Below are 18,122 nucleotides of genomic sequence, written 5' to 3' on the forward strand. Positions count from 1 at the left end.
AACACCCCCAACAAATCCCCCTCTCCTCTCTCAAAGGAGAACAACTCTGGCTTTTCCAATCTGCCTCTGTAACCAAAGTCTACTTTGTCCCCAATCTTTCATGCATGTTCTCTAAAGCCTTTATGACCTTCCTAAAGAATGGTGTTCAGAATTGGACACGATACTGTAGTTGAGGCCAAACCAATGAATTATAAAGATCCATCATAACTTTCTTGCTTTTGTATTTTATGCCTCCATTGATAAAGCTCAGTAATCCATATGCTTTTTTTAAACACTTGACCTGTTATGCCAACTTCAGCGATTTGAGCACATACATTCCTGGGTGTCTCAATTTCTTCACCGTCTTCAGAATTATACCCTTAATTTATATTGCTTCTCGTTCTTCCTACCACACTTCTCTGCATTAAATTTTATCTGCCACAAATCTGGCCATTCCATCAGCCTGCTCAGAACCTGTTGAAACGCCACTGTAAATTTGTCTACAGTCTGAGAAAGAACTGTTTACCACAACTCTGTCTCTTTTCTGTCAACTCAGCCAACTTTGTAACCATGCTGCCACTTTCCCACTTCAGTGCATTTCAGTTTTGCTGTTCAAGCTTATTATGTGGCACTTCATTAAATATCTTTTGGAAGTCCATATAGACAACATCAACCACCACCTCCTCATCAACTTTCTTATTATCTCGTAAATAATTCAGTCAAGTTAGTTAAGCATGATTTGCCCTTAAGAAATTTGTGAGACTTTCCTTAATCAACACTTTCCCACTTAATGGTTAATATTGTCCTGAATTTCAGTTTGTAAAAACTTTCCCATTTCCAGGGGTTTATCTTAGGTTTACCTTGCAGCCTTTTTTGAACACAGGTGTAACATTTGCAACTTTTCAGTCATTTTGCACTATCCACGTATCTAAGGAGTATTGGAACATTATGGATGGTGCTTCCTCAGTTTCTACTCCAGTTTCTTCAGCATCATCAAATGCATCCCATCTGCTTCTGGTGACTTATCAACTTTAAGAATGGCCAGCCTCTTTAATGTCTCCTCTTTATCAAAGTTAGTCCTCTATCTCAAATACTTCTTCATTCACTTTGAATCTGGCAGCATTTATGGGAAAGTGAGTTGAGGGTTTTTACACCAGATCAGTCATGATCTCGTTGAATAGCGAAACAAATTCAACGGGCTGAATGGTCTAGTTCTGCTCCTACATCTTATTGTCTGAAAGATATATGCAGTGTATTCATTTTCTTAGCACCTCAGCCATGTTCTATGTGTAGATCCTCTTATTGGACCCTCCTTTTACTATTTTACTATTCATCTACCTGTAAAAGATTTTTGGATTCCCTGTATTTTAGATGCCATTCTCCTCTCTTACTTTAGGCAGAATCTTATGCCCTCTCAGATGGTGGGTATCTGCTCTGTCCATCTGCTTGCATCCTGATTTAAGTCCAGACCAGTGGACATTCTTCCCACCTGCCGGTAATTGAGGTCCTTAAGTGGCCACTAATCGGTATTAACTTAGTGGCAGGTGGAGGATATGCATTGTAATGTGCACAACAAGCAAACCCTGGCTTGCTGGCTGCCAAGGGATCTATTGTTCAAAGACACAGGCTCTCGGTGCCAGCTTGAGTGACCCAACATTGGGAATGGTGGGTGGAGAGATGTTGAGAACCACCCTTCTTGCCTTGCTGCTAATCTTACTCCCCTATGAACACCATTCCATCAAGTCCCCTCGCATTGTTGTTTTAGAGTCATACATTACAGAAGAGGCCCTTCGGCCCATTGATTCTGCACTGACAAAACTACACTAAATCTATATCAATCCACAACTTGATCCATAGCCTTGAATGTACTTTTTAAAGATTGTGAAATTTCCTGCTTTACTACTGTTACAGGCAGTGCATTCCAGACTCTCATCACCCTCTGGATGAAAATATTTTTCCTCAAATCCCCTCTGAACCTCCTGCCCCTCACCTTAAAACTATGCCCCATTATTATTGACCCTTCAACTAAGGGGAATAGCTGCATCCCATCCACCTGTCCAAAACTGTCAATCTTATACACCTGAATCAGGACCCCCTCAATCTTCTCTGCTCTAAATAAAACAACCCGAGCATATCCAACCACTCTTCGTAGCTCAAGAATCTCCTCTCCACCCGCTCCAATACAATCACATCCTTCCTATAGTGAGGCAACCAAAACTGCATACCACACTCCAGCTGTGGCCTGACCAAAGTTTTGTACAGGTTCAACATAATCTATTAACTATGACACGACTGATAAATGTAAGTGTCCCGAATGCTTCCTTAACGAATTAAACTGTCCTGTCACCTTCAGGAGTCTGTGGGCAAGCACCCACAGGTTTCTCTGAGCCCCCTAGTGACCTGCTATCCTTTGATCACTCCCTTTTCTTGTTATTCCTTCTAAAGTGCATCACCTTCCACTTTGCAGGAAATTGTGAAGCCACATTCTCACCAGCTCTGCAGACAGTGGCTTACACCTCTGCCAAAATTCAACCTTTTTGTCTAACTTATTCCTCAACTTTCCCTCTGAGCTTTCTATATTAAGCCTGTTCTCACTTGTATTATCAACATAACATCTATCATATGCACACTTTTCTCAGTTCAAATTTACAAATTATTCTATAAACGTGCAACGTCTAACAGTTGATATCAACTTGGAAAATGAATGTTGATTCCCAGCAAAAGAATGAAAAGCACTTGACTAACAAGCCAAAAAATATGTAATTTCTTTCATTTCATTGAATTCAAAATTCAGCTTTTCCATAAGGTCTCCGTTGTTTTATAATTCTAATCAAGTTTTAATTAAATATCTAATCCAGCATCTTTTCGCTCTGTGTGCTAGGGACTGTTCAAACTGAAATTTTCTTCCTATGTTATGACTGCAAATCTCAAGTCAGTGTCCATGGTTGCTCTCAGTAATTGCTTGGAAAGTGAAGTACTGGAACCTATTTTCACAGACAAAATCAGTTTTGCTTCAAATGTACTGTAAAATGATAACTTTGTTAATATTTTACATTCGTATGGAATTGAACTGATGCAGAAATATATTTATGGAAGCTAACAAAGCCATTGGCAAATATATTTTTGACGTATCTTATTAATCCAGTCGCTATTTTATGACAGCACGGCCTTTGACTGAGAAACTCTAGTAAAATTGAAGTCACTGGGAATTGGAATGGTGGTGAAACTCTCCACTGGTTGGATTTGTACCAAACGCAAAGGAAAATGATTTTGTTGGAGGCAGATCATCCCAGCCCCAAGATATCTCTGCAGGAGTTCCTCAAATCATAGTAGATTCCTTGTTTGAGTATGTTCAAACTGTAAATGATTTTATCATCATCTATCGATCCTCTCTTGACTGAAGAGTCCAATGCATGGATTAGCAAGGATGTTCACAGAACTGACAATTGTTATTGTTGGTGCTTGAGGAAGCTTCTTAGGCTGTGCCATCTCTGGCCTTCCTGTGGGCATGTTCAATGTTGCAAGTTTGCAGTAGATGGTCTTTAGGACATGGTGAACCAAGTTTCAGTACTTTGCTATACCTTGAGCCAGTTGGCTGCAGAGTTTTCCCAAAAGAGTTTATCTGGATGTTTGTAAAATTTCTACAAACAAGCTTCTTCAGAGCAGCATTCTTGGCCCAACAATCTTCACCTGCTTCAATGACCCCTCTGTTATAAGGTCAGAAGTAGGGATGTTTGCTCATGAATGCAGTTTGTTCACTTGTAGCTCCTCAGACAATGTACTAACCTATGTCCAAATGCAGCAAAACATGGACAACATTTGGGTTTTGGCTGTTAAACAGCAAATAACATTTGCACCGTACAAATTCCATACTACAACCATCTCCAACAAGAGGGAGCCTCACCATTTCCCTTTGCCATTCAGCAGGACTACTATTGATGAATTCCCTACCGTTAACATTCTGGGGGTGTTACCATTGACCAGAAACTTAACTGAACCAACCACATAAACACTGGCTACAAGAACAGATCAGAGACTGGGTATTCTGCTGTGAATAACCTGCCCCCTGGCTCTCCAAAGCCTTTCTATGAGGTACAAGTCAGAAGTATGATTAAATACTTTCCGCCTGTCTGGATGAATGCAGTTCAACAGCACTTGACACCTGGAAAAAGCAGCCTATTTGATTAGCAACCCCATTTACAACCATAAATGTTCACTCCCTCTACCAGTGGTGCACTGTGGCTGCAGTGTGTAACGTTTACAGTGTGCACTGCAGCAATTTTCAAGCCTTCTTTGATAGCACCATCCAAATCTGTGAGCTGTATTGCTTAGAAGAACAAGGGCAGCAGGCTTATGGGAACATTATCATCCGTAATTTCCCTTCCAAGCTCACACATCAAACTGATTTAAAACCTATCACTTTTCCTTTATTGTTGCTAGGTCAAAATCCCAGTACATTTTTCCTAATAGCCCTGATTCCAGCAATTCAAGAAGGCACCTTACTCATATCCTCTCAAGGGATCTAAGGATGGCAGTAAATGCTGGCGTTTCCAGAAAGGCCCACATTCCATGCATGAGTAGGGGGTCTGGGGGGTGGGAAGGAAATTAATCCAGTAACATTATTATAGGTTCACATCATTCTTTAAATCACTTCTGAATGATGATCATTGGTGTTGCTTTGACAATAATTGTTGAGGGGAATTTCTTAAGTTTTTAAGGAGGAAGCTGGATGAACATAAGAAATAGGAGCAGGAGTATGCCATCTAGCCCTTCGAGCCTGCCCCGCCACTCAGTAAGATCATGGCTGATCTGAAGTGGATCAGTTCCACTTTTCCGCTTTCTCCCCATAATCCTTAGTTCCCTTGTCTATCAGAAATCTATCTACCTGTGACTTAAATATATTCAACGAGGTAGTCTCCACCACTTCAATGGGCAGAGAATTCCAGAGATTCACCACCTTTTGAGTGAAGAAGTTCCTCCTCAACTCCATTCTAAACTGCCCCCCCCCCCCCTATTTTGAGGCTGTGCCCCCTAGTTCTGTTTTCCTTTCTAAGCAGAAAGAATCTCTCTACCTCTACCCTATCTAGCCCCTTCATTATCTTGTAAGTCTCTACAAGATCCCCCCCTCAGCCTTCTAAACTCCAACGAGTATAGGCCCAGTCTATTTAATCTCTCTTCATAAGCTAACCCCCTCATCTCCAGTATCAGCCTGGAACCTTTGCCAATTTTGATTTTTTGATTTGCCAAAATTTGATTTTGCCAATGATGGAATTGGTAATGCACTGGTAATGTTGGAAACATTCATCAATTTATTTTTAAAATAGACATTGTTATAATTCAAGTCAGAAATTCAAGTATATTATAAAGCCTGCCTGGATCATAAGTTTTGCACTTTGAATTTGGCTAGGATAAGCATGATATGTTTCACTGCAGGTATGATTTAAATGACCCTCCAGGATGTTTTTTTCGTACTATATTTAAGAATATAGTTAACATGTCTGGAATGAAAATGAGCAACTTTCATCAATTGCAAACAAAAACAAAATAACCAAGATAATGTATAACCCTTCACAAATATATCCAGAATGTTCCAATCAAACAAAAACATCCCATATATCAAAACCCCCTCCACAGATTTAACAGAGCAAAGACTAATGCTCATGTGTTACTGCAGCTGAGTCCTTTGGTTGAATGCTGCAATTCTCTTGAGGCACACACAGACGGGTGTGGAGTCAGAACAGCATCCCAGAGCACCAAGGAGAGAGTCTGGTGAAGCCACCAACAGCATATTTTCTACTCCACGAAGGCAAGAAGTCTTGTTTTCAGCTAATCGCAAAATTTTCCAAAAAAACAGGGAGAGAGAGAAAAACACTTTTCAGTTTGATATCCCTTCTAAAACTAAAAACTGTAGCCAGTCAAAACAGAAAATGAAACCTTAAATTTACTATGAAGGAAAGAAAACTGTCCAGAACCCATGACTTGTCAACCAGTATTCATCCTAACAATGCAGAGTAATGAAACTAATCTAGAAAGTACTTGGGCCCGTAGTAAAACAAACAAAAACACATTTAAGTTGCAATAAAATGACTTCTACAGACAAACGGCAACAATGAGAAGGAAAGAAACTGAAAAGGTCTGCTTACAACTGCAAAGAATATGATTTTTAAAAAACTTCTTAAAGGTACACTAACATAATATTGTAAATGACACTGTTTTTATTATATAAAGTACATATGTAAATATTTGTTGAGTGATATCCGGTTGCACTCAAAATAGCGTGGAAAATACACAATGAATTAATTTGGTGTACTACCTCTTCCACTTATGAGAAAGACTTTATCACTTATAACCATTGAGTGTATTGTAAATGTCTTCCTCAAAAGCCAGATAAAATTGATATATTACAGTAAACAATTGCATTTTGTCTCCAACATGTAGCGTGAAACATTAACTCTTAGAAATTAGAATGAAAATTCCTATTTGGGTGGTGCACATTAATTTGAACTTCCCTTATTTGTGAAATTTATGTTGCCTCTAATGCAGGATAAATTTTGTACTCTCTGCTTTTTTGTTAATTTCATGTTTTATCTAATTGACAAAATCAGATTTTAAAAATATGATGGCAAATCAGCAATGTCAAACATTTTAAGAAATTATTCATTCTTCTCAATGACTATACATTTCCTCGGAACAGGAAACCTCCATTAGAAAAGTGGCATAACCGTGGCTAACTAGAAAAATTAAGGATAATATTAGACAAATAGACAAATATGAGAATTGGGAGGAATTTAAAAATAAGGAAGAGATGACCAAGAAATTGATGAAAAGGGAATATAGAATGGGAGGTAACTGGCAAGAAATATGAAATCAGATTGTAAGACATTTTGCGAGTAAGCAAAAAGGAATAGATTTTAAAAAAACATAGTTCTCTCAAACAGGCTGTAGAAATTATAACAGGGAATAAAGAAATGGCAGAGGCATTAAACAAATACTTTGTGCCTGTCTTCACAGCAAAAGGCACAAAACGCACAAAAATGATTGTGTGGTAACAAGGTTTGACAAGAGTGAGAAAGGAAAGAAATTAATGGGACGCAAAAGCTGATAATTTCGCTGCAACTGATAACCTACATCCTAGGACTTTAAAAGAATGACATCAAAGATAGTGGGATGGTTTAACTTTGTACATCTAGATTTCCCTAGATTGTAGAACAGCCTCTGTGGATTGAAGGGAAGCAAATGTAATCCCATTGTTTGAGAGAGAAAACAGGGAGGAAAAGATCAATTATCTTGATATGTGTAATAAGGATATGTTAGAATTATTAATATGGATATGGTAACATGTTTGGACAATCCTGTTAAACTTGTGATTTTATAAAAAGAAAATGGTGTTTGACAAATTGATTATAGATTTTTGAGGGTGTACCTGGTAGGGTAGATGTGAGAAACCAGTTGGATGTACCATATTTGTGATTTTAGAAGGCACACTATAAAGAGTCACACAATATGTTTATACAAGATTAGAATTTGTGAGATTGGGGTTAATATATTAGCATGGATTGAGGATTGGTTTACAGACAGAAAATGGAGAGTTGGAATAAATGGGTCATTTTGAGGACAATAGTATGAAACTTGTGGAGTGCCACAAAGATCAGGGCTTGGGCCTTAGCTATTTACAATCTATGTCAATGAATTAGATAAGGGGGTGGAGTGGGTGTGCAAACAATACAAAATTAGGTAGGAAAGTAAACTGAGAAGGAAGTAAAGAGATATGGAGCGGTTCGTTCATCGGGAAGCTGGATGACTGATGGACTAATTTTGGAAGTGTGAAAATATCTAATTTGGTAAGAAGGATTTTTTTAAAAGCTGAGAGTGTGGTAATTTTGGGTGTGCAGACACTCTTTAGAACCCTGCCATTAAGTCTGTGTTGCCTCTCCTTATCCCTTTCGCCACATTACATCACTTCGCACTTCTCAATATGCAGTACTGTCTGTCCATTCTGCCAGCTTCTCTGTCCTGCTATAATAAAGTGGTATCAGTCTCAATTTGCTGCACTGATATTATTGACAATTTTTGAAATTTTAGTTTGTATTTCAACATCTAAATTTTTTTTGATATACAATCTGGAAAACTCTTATCCTCCCTGATATTCAGCAGTGATTCTAGTTGCCTGTCAAGTCAGGAAACAAGAATCCAGGTCAAGCAGCTTGAAATATTTCTTACACATGTCCCTGAAGACACTGGAAATGTCCTGAAGTTCCCACATCGTGCAGGAACTGCAAGCAACAGGTCCCAGCTGCCAATCCATGATTTTAAGAAAAAAGCAAAATTAATCTATCCTTCCTATTTTAGATTATAATAAGGGTTTTGTTTAAAATAATTTTAGTTACTGCCTCTAGACCTGCTGTGTTGTGATACACATACTATTAATTCATTTATTGTTACACTTATTCCAGTTGAAATTTTTAATCTCTCATCTCCCAGTTTAGACAGTGTCCTAGGCTAGAAAGAGAAAAAGGTACTCACTTCATGTGGTCTCACGTTTTGATTTTGTTTTCTGAACATGTTATGTCTGCTCCCAACAGAGTTCTTTTATCTGCTCTGGTCACTTTCAGCCTTATTCTGCTGATGCTCCTTATCCACTCCGATTTTGCTGAGTTCCTAACTTTCGTGGTCTTGAATTTGTTCTTTTGCCACTGTTTTATCCACTCTGAACTCGCTGAGTTCCCACTTCTTGTGGAGAGATTGCATAGAATGGGCCGATTCACATTCTCTGGAATTTAAATGAATGAGTCATGATCTCCTTGCAAAATATAAAATTCATAGAGGGCTTTACAAGCTGGATGCTGAGACCTTTTCCTCCCGGTTAGAGAGCCTAAAACAGCGTAGTCTGAGGACCAAGATGAGAAATTTTCTTGGAGCTTTGTGTATCTTTCTAATTTTCTTCCCCAGATGCTCAGGGGTTGAGTATGATCAAGACTAAGCACTGAGGAAATTAAGGAATATGAGGATAGTATAGGAAAGTGGCGTTCATTTAGAAATTCAGCCACAATCCTCCTGAATGGCAGAACAGGTTCAAGGGCCTGTATGACCTGTTTCTTCTTTTATTTCTCATGTGTTTATGCTAATGTGATTGTTCACCCCCGTACAATTTTTTTTTGCATGAATCAAGTTTAATTTTCTTTGTCATTTAACAGATATGGTGACTGTCACCCTGTGTTCTTCATTGGATCACTTGAAGCTGCCTTTCAAGAAGCTTTCTATGGAAAAGCCAGAGATGTAAGTGACCTTTCAGTATATTAGCTCAATCTGCATTAATTTTTCAATCCTTTCATTTGAATAGGTTAAAAAAGGGCAATATCTCCTTCCTTGCAAGCATTCCTGCTCCTCTACGTCCCCTCCCCAATTGCAGAACCTACATAATTAATTAAATATGTGTAGCTGGCTGGATAACTTGTTGCTCTTAATTTCTATCAAAGATATTTGGTAGAACAAACTTCAAGTTATTAAATGTTTAATATCCAGAAGATAGACAAAATGTAATGTTATAACACCTAACTTGTAATTCCATAGCAAGTGGAGAAAAAATCCCTCCTTGAAAAGGGAAACATTGGCTGTAGTAAGTGACACAGTGAGCCTTGTGCTGGAGTAGGTGACCATAATCTGAATTTGAAATGCCTTGTGCTTTAATTAACTTTAGTCAGCTCATTAACTGAAAACTATCCTTCTCCTCTAATAGCACAAACTTGTCAAGTCATTCAGTTCAGCCTCAACAAAGTTCAGTTAATTATTTAATCAAATCACTCTTCTTGTTCAAAGTTATTTTCCAAAATTACAAAAATTGTTATTTGTTTGCCAACCTTTCCAACTTTACTTTTTAACAGGACACATTCTACTGAAACATTTTAAAGGAATTTTTTTTTACAGTGGGAGCATCCTTATGTCATTGGTCTCATTTTATGTAAAATACAGAAATGTTTTTCTTTATGAAGTTTGATTTCAAATCCTGCAATTAATTTCTCTGGTAAAGAAAATATTTTTTAAACAACTAACCACATAAAAGGAAGGAAAATAATATGGTGCTTGAAACCTGTTTTGACCTAAATCCACTGCCAGGGTTTTTGAACCTAAACTCATTAAATGTTTATTTGAGTGGCTGGATTACGAAGGATTTTGGAATACCATCAAATGATATATACTTAATCGCTAAGTAAAACACTACACTTGATTAAGTCTTTCTCACGACGCCACTCACAGTTCGTCTCATCAGGATGCTTTAAACTGATTATGTACAGATTAGAGTGGTCCATTTGACCGTTCTTTATATTTTCCATTTTCACTTGATGTCCTTTTTTATTAAAAAATATATAGGTGAATCCCAACAAATGTCGAAAAATGTAATCTTTGGATTAAAATTTCCATAGAATGTTTATGGAAAATTCCCAATGTATAACTTCCCATAGCTTTCCTGTGAATTGGTCTGAATTTTACTGCACAGTGTTATATATTTTATCAGAAATTGTGATAGAGATCTCTTGTGTTTGCAGAAAGGGTTTTACCATTTCAAGTTTGGTCTGAGTGTGCATTTTAATATTGAATCATTCTTTCTGTATGCAACAACATTTAAGTTCTATGCTTTGTGTTTGTACTGCTCAGTGGAATTCTCTAACATTTGATGCAGCTTACAAGTTATGACTAATATTCACTGTTACACGTTGGTTAATGATGTTAACTACATACATATTGGGAAACTTGAACACGTGTTTTAGAGAATGGAAAAATAATGAAAGCAGATTTACATTGATTTGTAGCATTGCCACAATTTGAAGATGACAAGGCAAATGTATTTATTTTTGTTGATGAATAATGCAGAGCTCTTTAAGAAGTTTGGAATTATATTGTGTAAAACTTAATGCCACCTTGGCAATGAATGAGCATATTGAGGTGATACAGCAAATTTGATGCCAGGAGCAAGGAGTTTTTGTGACTGTTTGCCTGTTTGTGGTTAACTTTATTTTTTAATAAACACTGGCTATCAAAGTAAGTTATTTTATGAGTAAAAAAAGATTAAACTGCTGAGTATGATAAATGCAGTTAGCTTGGAAAGTGTTTTGTACGACTAAAGCACACCTGAAATCTGTCAATGGTAAAGTAGCTTTTCTTTGATTGTATACTTTCCAGTAGATCCTTAAAGTTGTAATTAATTATAGAATGCCACCTGATATTACCAATTAGTGTTATTTCACAGAAGGTTGTCATAAACTTTTTTTGAGGGAGAGAATGAAGTTTGGACTTGGGTGATTGCAACAAAAGGAAGGATGATCATTAGGAACAAAGGTGAAATCAAATGTAAAAGAAACACAAACTGTGGCAAATAAAAAAAATTTAGAACTGGATTTGTGAGCTTTCTTCCAGCACTACTTTTATATCTTGGTTTGCATACATGTGAAATATTACATATCGGAGCAATAGGGAGAAAATGTCCCAAGTGTTGCTTGGTATTCTGCACAAAAAATGCTGCTATGACAGACTTTGTCTTTTTGACTGGAAATATTTGACCTGTTCTAGCATCTAGAGATTTTGGCACACTGCCTGATCTTTGAGTAACACAACAGAGTACTCACGAGCACCCTCCAGGGGTTATTGCTCTCGCTATCTTGCCCTCTTGTAAACCTATCATTCATTTTATCAACTTGTCTTGTCATAGAAAATGATTGATTCACCATTATTTTTAAGAGCTAATATATGGATAACACAAACCCAGCCTTTTTAAATATGTATTCCTGTTGTTTTATTTGCTTTTCAACTACTTGCAGATAAGGGAAACCTTCAGGCTATATTTTCTGTTTCATAAAAATGTTTCTTTTCATAGCACACTTATTGAAAGCCGTGTGATAAATATCTCCTGTACCTACAATCCTTTCATAACTGTATAATAGTTTTATTTTAGTGATTTAGTCAACATATTTTGAATTAGTTTTGTGTTTCTATGTAGGGTAGTGTTTATTCCAGTCTTAAGCATAGCCGATGTTTTAGTCCTAATCCCTGTTGTTATTTGAGGGAAAATATATTTCTTCCTCTATTAACTGGTTGTATTTGAGTATTTTGTATAACAATATCAGACCGTTATGTCACAATGTGTACCAAATCTACTCCGATGCACTCAACCTTTTCAGTGCAAATGGAAGTTCTGCATTTGCCATTGCTGGTGACTTGACTGAGGATCATCAGAGAGGTCAGATAATTAGGAAAAAGAAAAAGATTAATTTAAAAGTGTATCTGCAGTATTTGAAGATTAATCTGTGTTGGATGTTGTTCTTATTGCTATTCTTGTTCGTTTATTTTTGGAGAGCTGTTTCCCAATAGCTTAAGATATTTAAGATCTTCAGTCACTACAGTTCTAATTTTGAAAAATGGTTAATCCTCTGCTTTGGTTGGTTAATGAAAAAGCAAACAAAAGAGCTGCAGTGTAGGTGAGATGAAATGAGTGTGGATTGCCTGCATCTGTCCTTATCTGCTGGAGAGGCACACCAACCTTCTTTTGGGTAAAGCAATTAATTTAATTCATCCCCCTGCCACCAAATGAGTATCCATACCACCTTCACCAACCTATCCTGACTGCAATAGGTGTGATTTCCAGGATTACAGCATCTCTACAAGCTAGTTTCGATAGCAATTCCCAGCTTGTGTTCTCTAAATTAAGAATGTAATATCATGCAAGCATCACCTTGTGAATTCTGTTCCAAGTCACGTATTATACTGATTTGGACATTTAAATCCCTCATCAGTACTAGGTCAAAATCCTGAAATTCCCTATGTATGGGGGGGGTTACCATCACATCAAAATGATAATCAGAATTAAAACGGTGGCATTTATTAAAGTTATCCATCAGAGAATCTTCATAGAATTTCAACATTGCAGAAGGAGGCCATTTGGCCCATCGAGTCTGCACCAACTCTCAGACAGAGCATCTCAGCTCAGTCCTGCGTGTTTATCCCGGTAACCCTCTTAACCTATACATCTTGGGCAATTTAGCATGGCCAATCATCCTCATCAGCACATCTTTGGACTGTGGGAGGAAACCGGAGCATGTGGAGGAAACCCACGCGGACACAGGGAGAATGACTGTGTGCAGTTTGCACAGTCAGCCAAGGCTGGAATCAAACCCAGGTCACTGGTACTGAGACACAGTGCTAGCCACTGTGCCGACTTTTTTTTTAAAGTCACATATCATTTAGAATCATTTAATACTAGATTGTAATTCATTGATTCGTCTTCCCAAGCCTTAGATAAAATACTTTCAATAGTAAAATAAAGTTGTTAGATTTTTCAAATGTTCATGGTTTAATAAATATGTTTGATGTCTTAAAACAACAGATGACGCTGGATGCGATTATGTCCTGTTTTTGAAGCCTGAAATGAGATCCTGTGGTAACATGGATAATCCAATACGAATATTTAGAAAACAGATTAACTGAAACAGATGAAATTGGGCGATTTTGTGCAAGTGATGTGATGGCCTTGATAATAAATGGTTGGAAGCTAAACTCCGGGTCAGATATGACACCAAGTTGTGAATAGTGTGATTTCAGCGGTTGCCTGAGGGGTGGATTTGGTAGAGAGGGAGTGGGGACTAAAAGCAATGGCTTTAGTCTTCCCAATATTTAATTGCAGGAAATGTATGTTCAGCCAGTACTCAGTGGTATATGCAGCCTGATTATTTAGCAATAGTGAAGGAGTTATGGAGTCAATGGTGAGCTCGAGGTAAACTCAAGCTGGTTGTTATAAGAACATAACATAAGAAATAGGAGCAATTGAGCCTGCTCCAGCATTCAATAAGATCATGACTGATTTGATCATGGCCTCAACTCCACTTTCCTAGCTGTCCCTACAACCCTTAGCTCTACTGCTCTCTGGGGTAAAGAATTCCAAAGGTTAATGACGGCATTCTGAGAGAAGAAATTCTTCTCATCTGCATCTTGAATAAGAAAACCTTTTTCTGAAACCGTGCCCCTTCGCTTTGATTTCCCCCATAAGGGCAAACATCCTTTCAGCCTCCATCCTGTAAAACTCCCTCAATAAGGGGGTTTCAATAAGGCCACATCTCATTCTTCTAAATTCCCATGAGTATAAGCCCTATCTTTCTTCATTAGACAGCCCCTTCATTCTAGGAATAAACCTGATGAACCTTCTCTGACCTGTCTCCATTGCAAGTATATCATTCCTTAGATAAAGAAATCAAAACTGCATGAAGTAATTGAGGTGTAGTCTGATCAATGCATTTTATACTTGTAATGAGACTTCCCAGCTTTAATATTCCATTCCCTTTGTAAGAAAGGCCCAAATTCCATTTGCGTGCCAAATTACTTGCTATACCAAATTCTAAAGTTTTGAGATTAGTGCATAAGGGCACCCAGATCTCTCTCAACTGCAGCATTCTGTAGTCTCTCTCCATTTAAATAATATTCTGCTTTGCTGTTCTTCCTAGGAAAATGGGCAGCTTCATTTTTCCATATTCTACTCTTACCTGCCAAATTTTAAACCAGCCAACATATCCGTATTCCTACGCAGACCTGATATCTTCCACACTTGTTTTCTTATCTATCCTTCTATCATTAGCAAGTCTGGCTACAATAAACCCGATCTCTTCATCTGAGCCATTAATATAGATTAACTAGTTGAGGCCACAGCACTATCACCGTGGTACCCCATTTCTGTCAACTGTATCATCAGCATTAATATGAAAACTGGATTTTCTGAGGATGTCGCCATGAGAAATGAAGGGTGGATGCCAAGGCTGGATCCTTGCAGGACAGTAGGAAGATGTGAAAGCATGAGAAAGTGCAGAAAAGATGGACTAGTGAAGGGAGTGATGCAGTACAGATACCTAATTGGATTATCCCAGTCTTAGTGACAAGGAAATTCATGAGCTGTTCACACTTATTATTGGAGATGAGGGTGGAGAAGATGTGGGAGAGGGGTTTAAGTTGAAGGTTTGCAGCTGAGAAAACATGCTGGGAAGATATGCTTGCACTCCAGGATGAATTTGAAATTATGACCAGTTTTGGTAAATGAGAGCAGGATCCGATAGTGCCTAGTGTGGTTCAGAGAGATTTGGCAATACTTGGTTAAATGCGTTAACATAGAATCTCTATAGTGCAGAAGAAGCCATTCAGTCCATTTGAGTCTGCACCAACCCTCTCCCCTGGCCTATCCCTGAAACCTTACACGTTTATGAGTTTGGGGCCTAGTAGGGAATGTGTGCACAGAGTAGTATAAGGAAGTGATCAGTAAGGGACTTGCCTGTGATTGATATGATGGGACTATCGTGACCACATGAATTGCAAAGTCAAGGGATGGCTGTGAATAAGGGTTGAAGAGTTTACGTGGAGGGAGAGATTTAGGGACGTTTATGAGCAGTAAAGTCAGAGTGCAAGCATAATGAATTGAGATGGAGGTTGAAATTACCAAGGATGAGCAGTTGCTTTGTACAGAGACTGATGGAGGAAGGCATTGAAGATGCATGAGAACATTTTTTATTGTACTGGGAGTAGTAGAGAACACTGATTTTGAATGAGAAGTGAATACAATGTGAGGTACTCAAAGTGCACTATTAGATTGATGCATTCACTGTTCTGCCATAAGCTGTGGTGTGCCCCTAACCCATACCCAAAGCTGGCAATCACTGATCGGTGATAACATCCCCATCACTGTTAGAAATCCCATAAATACCTTTAGTCAGGTATAATTGGGTTTTTGATGGTGAGCTTAGCAATGAATATCCCTTGCCCTGAAAAAAAATTTTACTTGCAGTGTTTTTAAATATCTCATGATTAAATACTAGATTTTTAAAATTAAATATTCTTTCCATGATGTCACTGTCACCCCATATGTATACCCCAATCTTTATTTTACTTTATGTAATTTTTTTAAATAAAAGATTGTTTGATGTCAGCGCTTTTCATTTCGTGGTTATCTGTCTGAGAATTCTTTAATGTAATTGGCTGCTCATGTAGTTTGACATAATAGCAGCTCCACACTGGGAATCCCATTAAAGAATTTTTGGTTAATGGCATGACAAGAGAGGTAAAATTCTCACCACAATCACTAGATCTTTCAACAAGACTTTCTTCAAGGTCAGCAGCAAGCCTCCTTGTTTCATTGCTGATCACACGTTCCAGGCCAATATATCAAGCAGTTTCAACTGGCAATAAAGTGAGACAGTTGTTCAATTATATTTCAGATGACCAGGTTCCCCACCCCCAAGTTGCCATATTGACCTTTGCACACAATTCGATCACACTGATAAGCTGGAGTAATTTCCACTTTACAGATGATCCTGTTCTAATGGCCGTGGATGATCTGCAAGTGAATATCCAGTTCCTGGGCAGTAGTCATGACGTATTAATTTCAAGACAATGTATCTTGTCAGCATCATTTGACAGAAAATAAGTACTAGTAGGTTTCTTGTTAGACCAATACTGCCTTTTTAATCCTTGCCTCTAACAACCATGAAGAGCAGCAGAGAGCAAATTTAACAATCACATGGAGTCATCGGGATTAGCGTTTGCTCCTTCAGTCAGCACTTGGATGTGTGGAGAAATTCAGATATCATGCAACTCAGCACCACAGTGATCTTCCCCAGGATGCCTAGGGTGCTACAGATTGCAAAATTGCTATCGTAAGAAACTTGAGCATGGAAGAGGCGAATACTTATTTTGAGCAAAATGCAGGGCAATTTAAAGAGCCAGTGCAAGCAACAGAATCTGTATAGGAATCCCTCATTGACAAAACTTAGTATCACATCAGCCTGTCGGATGAACAGTCTTCCACGTGGTCAAAATATACCTCCTTCGACATTTCCTTCTGTACTAATTCACACAATGATACTCATTGCTTCATCTGCTATGATCACTTTCAATACTATCCCAAGAAAACTGCCTGAACGCAACTGATGTAAGGCACAACCAAATTTAAAACTTTGGTTTCTAGGACAAGAAGAAAATATGCTTATAGTATTTAAACCTCTCTAAGTTGCTAAATCAAACTGTATTCAGACACTATCTGTAGAATTCATGCCAATACAATAGTTAACATGCTTTCTGAGTGATCAGACTTGCTTTTGTTGCACATCACGTTATTTCCTGGCAACAGTGAATCACAAAATCTGATACTCAGCCATGAAACCTGTCTCTCTCTGCTACTCTGTTCAAAACCACAAGACACTGTCTAGATCTTGAATCTTTTTCAGTAGCTGATAATGTGCTAGTGAAATCATCCTCGGCACAGTATAAGTGGTGTGTAGTCCGTTTTCCTACACCATACAAGTTGCTCCTCTTGTTTTCTGTGTAGTATTTGATGGGGTTGAGGGGGGGAGCTGAGGTGGGAATTTACCCATAAGTAGTGTGACTGTTTCACAAGACCTTTTCTAATGGCTTACAGTGAAAAGAGAGGAAAGCCATCCGCTTGCCACAAAGCAACAGTACTACAAAGAACAGATTAAGGGTTTAGAAAAGGTCAATGTGGGTTTTTCACTAACTAAACACTGTCTTAAAGTTTCGTATGCAGAAAATAATGAAGTCATCTAAGAGTTTTTAAAGAATTTTTATTTCTTTTTTTCTGCCTGCATTTGGTTGCCTGCTCAGCAGGGGTGTTTAATCTTTCCAGTCTTTTGAATTGGCCCAATGAATGAGTGGGTAGCTGTCTCTCTAGGAGCTAGAAGCTTATTCTGAAGCCTAATCACTGAGCAAACATAGCCTTGCCCTCCTTCTCTAACAACCTTCATACAATAGCAGGGATTCTAGTGGAGTAACCTGGATATTGCACACTGGGCTTTGAAATTTAGAATGGATGAGCAACTGAACAGACTGTGCCTGATCTTCTGCCTCTTTTTAATTAAGCACCACAAGGCCATCAACATATTTTTATATCCACACAGATTTTTTTACCAGCAGTACAAGACTTCAAAGTTCAGATTTAGTCTGCTGTGTTTAAACTGAAAATCATAATTTCTAAGACAAAAGTTTGTATCAAATGCATGTTTTAGACCTATTCTTCACTTTTTAATGTGATTAATGTTTAAGTGGACGTTGTCACTGCAATTTTTGTAAAGTGATATTGTAACTAACTAAAATAGATGATGCTT

At 38.0% G+C, this 18,122-nt stretch overlaps 1 protein-coding gene across 1 annotated transcript in view; it reads left to right on the plus strand.

Annotated features, from left to right (window-relative positions):
- The window catches only part of faf1 (Fas (TNFRSF6) associated factor 1), a 312,720-nt gene that overhangs the window by 183,921 nt on the left and 110,677 nt on the right, over positions 1-18,122 (plus strand). The window contains exon 12 of the mRNA XM_080195485.1: positions 9,174-9,255. Coding sequence (XP_080051611.1) covers positions 9,174-9,255 — 82 coding nt within the window. The remainder of the gene's footprint in view (positions 1-9,173; positions 9,256-18,122) is intronic.

Source organism: Carcharhinus amblyrhynchos, chromosome 9, assembly GCF_965287045.1.
Source record: "Carcharhinus amblyrhynchos chromosome 9, sCarAmb.v2.hapA, whole genome shotgun sequence".
In the NCBI taxonomy this organism is placed as follows: domain Eukaryota; kingdom Metazoa; phylum Chordata; class Chondrichthyes; order Carcharhiniformes; family Carcharhinidae; genus Carcharhinus; species Carcharhinus amblyrhynchos.